The 9317-nt window shown below is 49.2% G+C and overlaps 1 protein-coding gene across 1 annotated transcript in view; it reads right to left on the bottom strand.

Annotated features, from left to right (window-relative positions):
* The window catches only part of Myom2 (myomesin 2), a gene marked incomplete in the record, with an annotated part of 73545 nt that overhangs the window by 28617 nt on the left and 35611 nt on the right, over window positions 1-9317 (bottom strand). Inside the window, 5 exon segments of the mRNA XM_008830462.1 lie at window positions 1691-1817; window positions 3254-3441; window positions 5204-5325; window positions 7144-7318; window positions 8219-8402. Coding sequence (XP_008828684.1) covers window positions 1691-1817; window positions 3254-3441; window positions 5204-5325; window positions 7144-7318; window positions 8219-8402 — 796 coding nt within the window.

Raw genomic sequence — 9317 nt, 5'->3', positions numbered from 1 at the left:
CTTCCGATCTTCTCCAGTGACCACTGATACCTCAGCAGAGGCCCCATCTTATCTCCAGTGACCACTGATACCTCAGCAGAGGCCCCACCCTATCTCCAGTGACCACTGATGCCTCAGCAGAGGCCCCACCTTATCTCCAGTGACCACTGATACCTCAGCAGAGGCCCCATCTTATCTCCAGTGACCACTGATGCCTCAGCAGAGGCCCCACCCTATCTCCAGTGACCACTGATGCCTCAGCAGAGGCCCCACCTTATCTCCAGTGACCACTGATACCTCAGCAGAGGCCCCACCCTATCTCCAGTGACCACTGATGCCTCAGCAGAGGCCCCACCTTATCTCCAGTGACCACTGATACCTCAGCAGAGGCCCCACCCTATCTCCAGTGACCCCGCTGCCTCCTTCATGAATATCACATGTGTCCCCTTCACATTTATGCACCACTCCCCACTGAAGGCTCTGGGTGCTGGCAGGGCTGGGAAGAGTCCAGCCTGCATCCCTCCAGCCTCCCATCAGGACCTGGATAGATGTGAACATGAGCAGAGTAGCCCATGTGCAGGTCATGCACTCAGGTCAGCAGGTAGGCATGAGAGGGAAGGTTCAGACAGGGCGGCATGACTATCACTGGGCTGAAACCTCCCAGCAGGCCAGCACACACCTCAGCTCTCTTCCTAAGGGCACCAGCAAACCACAGGTGTCCCCAGAAAAGCTCTGGGCAGCAAAGGAAAGCCAACGCGGCCCAGCTCCGTCTTAACTAGGTCTCCCTGTGCCCTGTGTGCACGGCTAAACCAGTTTGTATGGAGCCCTCAAGAGGTTGTTGGAGCTGGGTGTGACGGCGCAGACCTGCAATCCTAGTACCACAAAGGAGGACTGCAAGTTCAAAGCCTGTCTAGGATTCAAGTGCAAGACTAGTTCGGCAACTTAGTGAAATTCTGTCTCAAACTAAAAAGAAGGAAAAAAGGGCTGGGGATGTAGCTGCACAATAGAGGGTTGCCTGGCCAGTGGGAGGCCCTGGGTTCATTCCCCAGTGCTGGAAAATGTGGAGGGGGAGGGGGGGAGGAGGAGGAGGGGGAGGAAGAAGTTGCTCTGGAAAGAAAGGAAAGAGGAAGGGAGGAAGGAAGGAGGAAGGAGGGAGGGACGGAGGGAGGGACGGAGGGAGGGAGGGAGGGACGGAGGGAGGAGAGAGGAAGGGCAGGACATGCAGTCAGGACCACAGTTGTGCTTTACGGAATTGGAGGCCCATACCCCCAAAGGCCTGGAGGACACTGAGGCTCACACACAACTTGGAGCTCTGGAACTCTGCTCCTCCCAGACTTGGGCTCCTGGCTCCTCTACTGTCTGGGACCTTCTGCCCTCTGGATCCTTGGGAGCAGGTGGCCATGGCCACCTCTGTGTCATAGGTCAGGTACCAGCTGCACATCATGGACTCTGGGACACCAGCCTTCCCTTTGTGGCCTGGGCTAGCTGTACATTCTGGGTACTGCCTCCCATTTGCACAGAGGGCTCCTTCACATGCTGTCCAGTCCCACCACCACACAAAGTTCCTGCTACAATCCATGTCACTTGAATAGCCACCTGCTCACTGTGGAGGTGGGTGACAACAGATTAGAGAACACCTAAAAGCCCACCATGGAACCTTCTCTGGCCAGTCCTGCTGGTGGAGGGGGCTGTCCAGAAGAGACAGTCTTACCGGGTTCTGGTGCTGTCCAGGCCTCACATTTGAAGTGCTCACTGGGATCTGATGGCTGCCCAATTCCAGCCAGGTTGACAGCAGCGACTTTGAACTCATACAATGAGCCTCCCATCAAGCCCTCCACCTGTGTGGATTATGTTTCAATTAATGTAAGATGTCAGAGCTGTATTACAACATACCAAGACAGAGGACTCTCAAGATGAGTTTGCAAAGTAAAAAATGATGTAAGCGGATGGACAGTGTTGGCACATTAAACTAAGTCACTTAAGGAGGCCATTTCTGTACCTAGCACGCAGCAGACATGGCATCAACCCTCTAAGTGTCCCTACAATGACGATGAGCTCTGGGCAGGTAAGGAACTGAGCTAAGAGCAAACCAGGAGCAGAGGAGCCAGCCCCAAGCCCTGCTCTGTCACTGCAGACTTGAAGCTTGGTGGGATGGGGCTAGCAGGAGCCCTGTCTCCAGCCTGGGTGCGTGATGCTCAGTGGCCCAGTCACCCGCAGCCACCATTTAATCCACTAGACTATAAGACGGTTACTGAGTTGGCATGGCTTCTTGGTTCCTATAGTCCACAGCCTGCACTGGCCTTTGGGCATCTCTGCCAATCATGGGAAAGGCCCTAAAGCGACACCTTTGAGCCAGCAGCCCACTGGGTGGAAGTCACCTTGAAGTGAGTGCGATTAGAAAATAGGAAAATTGAGGTTCCAAAGTAAGACCTTGGCAGTTAAACTGCTTTTCTCCCTGGGGACAGAGTCCATTTCCCTGAGGCTAATTGTACCCACAGAGGTTCTTGCCAGGGACACGGGCCCAAAAGAATCACTAGAGGCTGAGCGTGAGCTTGGCAAGTGTCAAAAATGTCACTTCAAACTTGGGTGTGCAGCACACATACCATAACATGTATGTGTCATAAATATATTTTAAATATTGTGTAGGTGTATATTATAAAGATAATATATCATTAAGCAGAATTTTCTACAAGACAGATATTGATTCCTAAGAACACTACCAAAATTCTCATTTTTCTGTCATCTCTCCTATGATCAGCCCTTCCATTGAGGTGATGGGATGAACTCCTTCATCAGATGAGGAATCACAGACTCAAGTGAAATCAAAGCCAAGAGTCTGGATTCGATTCCAGATCTCTCACTCCCTCTGCACCGGAGTGTCCTGCACTGGGGCAGGAGATCGGAAACGCTGGGGTTTCTAGGGGAGAGTGGCCAGCAACAGAGAGTGAGTCACCCTCCCATTAGCACTTCCTCAGCTCCACCCCAACCCTGGTGCCAGGCTCTGACCCAGACAGAACACAGTACCCCTGCCTTCCAGGGCTGGTGATGAACGGACAGTTACACCTGCTTAATTACTGTCCACCCCTCTTTACTGCTTCTCAGCTTCCTGAGATCCTTCTAGTTCCAAAATGCCATGCCCTCCTAATTCACCCATTTTCGATCTATCTCTGTTTCACTATCAAAGGGCCCAACACTCCTGAACTCTGAATGAAAGAGTCTGCCCAGAGTGCAAAGGTCACCCAGGCAAAAGCAAAGGAAAAAAACAAAAACCAACCGTTAATATCCTCTCTTTGACAGGAGAAGGGTTGACCTCGTGCCAGTTCTTGTGATGGACTTCCCGCTTGTCCAGGTAGTAACCCAGGATGGTTGAGCCACCGCTAAATTTAGGCACCTTCCAGCCGAGGGTCATGGAGTGGCCATCACAGTTGAGAAGGGTGATCCCGTACGGAGAGGAGGGGACAGCTATGACGATAGAGAAGCATGACAGTCACCCGGGCCTGAGCTCCCCATCCCACCAAGCATCCAGTTCTGGAGTTGCAGAGGCAGCAGGAGGCAGTCCTGAGTGTGCTCCGCCCTTAGCCACCACTGTTTCCACAGCTTCCTAAAGGGGTTGAGTTTAAAAGTTTCTCTTGTATGCATTCTTTGCTCTTTCTAAACGCATCTACAGCTGTCTCGATAGGAGGACAGTGGCTGCTTTAAATCTGGTCTGGACACAGACAGCAGTTTCCTCAGGCCCCTGTGGCAAAAGTGAAATGGAGCTCTCTCATCTGCAACAGTGAAGAACCATCACGACACGGTCAGAGGGGGCAGCGCCTCCCATTATGTGTGTTTTAACTTCCCACAAGTCATGGGAACATCAGACCAAGGGAGGTACATGGCTCACGTTCCCCTGTCAGGTCACCACGTCTAGAGGGGCACCACCTTCCCTAATGGGCTGAGAAGGAGCACACTCCAGCCTCTGTCTGACCAGCACCTGACTGAGGGGCAGTGAGTTAGAAGTGAGCAGTTCCCACTGAGAACAAGCCTGAAGAGGTGTGTGGGATGCCTACAAGTCCCTGCAGGGAAGCAGAGAGAGGTGGAAAACCGAACCCTACATAGCTGAGACAATCCCTGGCTCCCATGCTCACCTGGGAGTTATCGGACTCAAATTTCCTCAGAAATCCCAGGATCCTCAGGAGGGAACCCTTAACCTCTGAAAATGTTGGCAAACACAACTAGATATCAAAAACTATTAAAAACCTGAACTTTCTCAGATGTGAAAAAACAGCATCAGGGAAAACCCTTTGGATGTCACGTTGCTTCAGAATTCTCCTGGGTACGCTCAACGACATGCCGTACGCAACAGGACTGCAGCGACAACTGTAAGGCTGAACTCCGTAGATCAACTTGCTTAGGGGCTGCAGGAAGAGCCTGGCTCCGGACCAGGGAGGTGGCTCAATGCATAAAATGCTTGCTGCATAACATCAAGGTCGAAATTAGGGTCCCCAGCGCCCTGTAAGTTCCAGGTGGACAGGCAGCCCATCTGCAATTCCAACACTAAGAAGGCAGAAACAGAATCCCCACAGCAAGTTGGGTAGCTAAACTAGCCTCATCAGCAAGCTCTGGGCTCAACAGAGAGGCCCTGCCTCAGTAAATAAAGTGCAGATCAGTCTAGGAAGGCGTCTGACATCAGCCTCAGGCCTCCACGTTTACTCAGATGTGTGTGCATGAATGTACACACACTCAAGCCAGACACACATGTATACATATCCCAGACATAGACACATAGCAAAAAAATGGATCTGAATTGTCTCATTTGATCAAAACAGCAGACATTTTAAGCATTATTATTCATAGATTAGGCCAGGAAGAGTTGAGTATCATAAACATGAAGTTCTCCAAAATGCCACCAATGATTGATCTTTGCACATATTTTTTAGAAAGGGCAGTCACTGTTGACAACATACATCCTCATGTAAGTGCAGATGCTCAGAAACTAACAGGCTGTTGTGATGTCTTCACTTAGCACTGCAGTGCCCTGCCACTGTGCCCTTCCACACCCACTTCCAAGACAAACAGACCATTGAGAGGTCAGAAAACTTGAGCTCTGTTTAAAGCCTCCAGCGCCCTGCTCCCATTGCCTTTGCCCCTGGCCACGTCTAGATGGTAAGGAAAGGCTTGTACATGCAGAAATTACCACCCTAGAGAACCAAAACCAAGACAGAAGAGCCCGTGAGCTACGTACTGAGGGCTGCCTGGACCTTAATGGCCTCCGACTCCTGTGAGTTTTCGCTGGTGCCCACAGCGTTGACGGCCTTTACCCTGAAGATGTACTGCTCACCGGTGGTTAAGCCGTGTACCACGAACCTGAGGAACATGAATGAGGGTCACAACACAAATCCCAGTTTGCTGCTTCCTGCAGCTGAAGTCCAAGTCACTGGGGGTGCGCCATAATGGCCTAAGCCTGTTTACTTTCTGTGCTTCCTGGACATACGACATGCATCCTTCTGTTTTTGTAAAGTGTGTGTGAATGCTTTGCCTATTTGTAAGCACAGGCATGTTATTCAGTGTGGGAGAAGGGCCAGAAGAGGGTGTTGGATCTCCTAGAACTGGAGTTAGGGATGGTTGTTAACCACTATGTGGGTGCTGGGAACTGAACCCAGGTCCTCTGCAAGAGCAGCCAGTGCTCTTAACCACTGAGCCATCTTTCCAATCCCACATCATTTTAAATTTCTGGAATTTATTTCACATTCAGAAACCAAGACAACAGCACACGATGATACCAGGTTTAGTGTCAATTTTTGCATTTGGGACCTGTCTGGATTGAAAATCTATCATGAAACAGTGTCTAACTCCTACCCTCCAGGAGCCCCATGCATCTAAAACTATATGCAGGGCAGTTGTGCCGCAGTGAGAGGACCTTGAAGTCACACAGAACAGACAGGAGAATTGGCTTCAACACCTGGCAGACCACATGTCTGTCACCAAGCTCCTCAACCCCTGCAATGCTCTGTTCGCCATGCTGGGGAGAGGGGATGCTTGGACCTGTCTCAAAGCACTGCCATAATCATTACATGGAAAACTACCCAGAAGGAACTGGGACCACCTGCCTTGACGGAGCAAGAACTCCACAGGTATAAGCAATTATTAAGAATCTGTAGTCAATACCGTCTGCCAGCCCTTCGCCAAATCCCTCCGAGATTAATTCTTATGTTTCTTCCTTTGACAGGTCTTTTCTGTACTTGTTGGCTGTGGGCTATTAGAAAATCTAGCTATTAGCCATGTGTGGTAGCCCACACCTTTAATCCCAGCACTTGGGAGGCAGAGGCAGGCAGATTTTGTAAGATCAAGACCAGCTTAGTCTACAAAACAAGTTCCAAAACAGCTACCTAAAAAAAAAAAAAAAAGAAAGAAAAAGAAAAAAGAAAAAAAAAAGAAACCTGAAAACAAGAAAATATCTAATTATTATAGTCACAGATTTTTACAATATACCTTTTCTAAAAAAAAATTTAAAGGAAAGATGGCGAGGCTGCCTGGGAACTTCTTCCTTCCTGTGAAGTGTGTCATACAGAAAACACAAGCCCAGATGATCCCTGCATCCCAGGCAGAAAGCAGAAGTAGAGGAATTGCAGACACCAGCTTCCCACTGCGGAGGGACGGGTCTGCTCTCCCCTCCTCTGCCCAGTGGGGCGGGGGACACTCACTGTCCTGTCTGCTTCGGGGCTGGAGGACACAACTGCCCTTAGGTGAGCAAAGCCAGGTTAGCCCTTCTGTGCCATGAGTATTGAGATGTCATTTTGAACCCCACATTAGTAAAAATCTTAAAAACATATTTAAGGAAACGGGCAAGAACTGTTACCCTTATGCTGTACACATACGCCCAATTATTGCAGTGTGCCCCATACATTTGTTCAAGAACAATAATAATCATTATATATAATAGAAAAATGGAACCAAAAGTTCTTTCAATCAACAGACAAGTCTTCTCAGTGCCCTGACCAGCCCACCTCAAGTTAGGACTTTAGTACATCATGCCCCCACATGTGACTAAGCAAAGAGACCACTTTTAAAGAAGAATGGAGTGTTCTGAGGGTGGTCTCTCCAGCTCTGTGAGCTGCAAGGTGCCTAGTGCCCTGCCTTTGCCTCTGTGGCAGGGACTGGCTGCAGGGCAGTGGGGTAGGGCACCTGTTGTATCCGATGGGCTTGTGGTTGCACGGCTCCCACAGGTTCGTCCCCACCACACAGCAGTCCACATAGTAGCCCAACAGGTCCTCTTCGTGCTTTGGCCTATCCCACTGCACCACAACGGATGTCTTGGTGTTCCGGGAGGCGAGTACCCGACCAGGAGCAGAGGGGACCACTGAGGGAACGGCAGAGGGCATACGATCAGAGTGGGGGCCATCCCAGAGACAGCTACTTTGCCCCAAGGAGTAAAAGCCAGGTTCAAGGCTCTGGGTAGAATTTGGACAAGAAAATGGCGAGTCCTGGGTGGGGCTATGAGACCGGAGGCTTCGGCATCCTGCCTGACTCTGACAGGCAAAGAATCCCCACCATGAAATTCTCATCTCCACCGGGACTCCTAAAAAGCTCTGCTGCATGAAGCCTTTGCCCAATTGGGTGGCAGCCATGTTTGGAATAAGACACATTGATATCCAGTTGTTGGGAATCTAGATAGAGACTCAGAACTAAATCACAGTTTAACCATCACCTCTGGCCACCTACTGCCAGTCCCCAGAGGGCTATGGTCAGAGGTCCTTTAGCCTAGAGTCACCAAGCACCCAGAGTCACCTCAACCACCTGCCCCAGGGTTTGTTCCATACTGCCACTCTCCACACATGTCACTAAGGAAGGAAAATGGCAGCACTTCTCTATAGCTGTGGTTCTGTGTTCGAGAGCTAAGAGGCTGGGCGACATCCGAGCCACACCACACCTGAGGAGGATCTAAAGGTGGCCTGAGCCTTCATCGCTGATGCCAGCTCACTATGATAGCTTTCTCATACAGTGTGGCACAAAGTGGAGAGGGCCCAGAGCTGTCCTGGTGCGCAGAACTGGAATGCCTGATACCAGACTTTTGGGGTTAAGGAGGCCCATTTTGATGGCTACATTTTAGAGTGGACTGCAATTCAGAATTCCTATGATTCACGTGTGAAGTGGACTCCAAGCCTCGAAGCCCCTACTCATAACTCCAGAATCTTTCTTCACTCTCAAAGACACAAGGGACACCTTATCCCAGCTTGTAATGCATCTGATGATAACTTACCAATCATGTCCTGTGCCTGGATAGGAGGTGTCATCTCCGATGGGTCACTCAGGCCATGCTTATTGGCCGACAAAACCCGGAACACATAGGACTTCCCTTCAGCCAGGTCAAAGACAGCGTATCGAGGTGATCTCACTGCTGTTTGAGCATTGACTCGCTGCCAGCTGCCGCTCCCGACAACAGACTGCAGGTAGAAAAGAGCACGGGTTGAGGGCAGATCCCGGAAAGATGCACTTCAGCTAAGTCCGAGGGGTCCTGCACAGCACGAACAAGATACTGCTTTGGGATTTCATGAGACGATGGCAGTTTAGAGAAGTGGGTGTAAAAGGCTGTGAATTTTAACAAGAATTCTTTCCCACCAAAATGAATAAAGTATAAACTTACAGTAATCAGCATGTAGGTTGTAGTCTTACCAAAATGAATGAACTATCAACAATTAGAGATAGTTCAGGAGAATACTCATGAAATTTCATCGCCACTTAGTGAGTCACAATTCAGTTAAAATTTTTACTGTCTTCAATTACTTACAGAAATGACATGACATGTCCCCAACAGCATGAGGTACACAGTGACGAGTTCATGTGTCTAAACCATGGAGCTGCTTAGGCTATTGAAACCTTTAACCAATGGGAGGAATTACATCATCTCATTAAACTCAGTGCACAGATGCATAAACACTAAACACATCCAGCACAGTTTAACAGTGGTTATTTCATGAAGGGGTTACTGATAACTTTAACTTTATTCTGTAACTTCTCTGTATTCTTGTGATTTTTTAAAATATTTTATTTTTATTATTATATGTTAAGAGCAAATTGCCTATATGTATGTATAAGTGCACCCGTGTCATGTAATGCCTGTAGACGTCAGAAGAGGGCATTAGATTCCCTGGAACTGGAGTTACAAATGGTTGTTAGCCACCATGTGAGTACTGGGAATCAAACTCAAGTCCTCTGCAAGAGTAGCCAGTGCTCTTAACTGCTGAGCCATCTCTCCAGTCCCTCTTGTGACTTTTATACTATAATAGATATGTAATCTTTTTTTTTTTTTTTTTTTTTGTTTTTTTTAAAAAGGGTCCCCCTGTACCCCCAAATGTCCT

This window comes from Nannospalax galili, unplaced genomic scaffold (assembly GCF_000622305.1).
Source record: "Nannospalax galili isolate Female #2095 unplaced genomic scaffold, S.galili_v1.0 scaffold134, whole genome shotgun sequence".
In the NCBI taxonomy this organism is placed as follows: Eukaryota; Metazoa; Chordata; class Mammalia; order Rodentia; family Spalacidae; genus Nannospalax; species Nannospalax galili.
The sequence above is the reverse complement of the archived record's forward strand: the minus strand, read 5'-3'. Positions and strand labels throughout refer to the sequence as shown.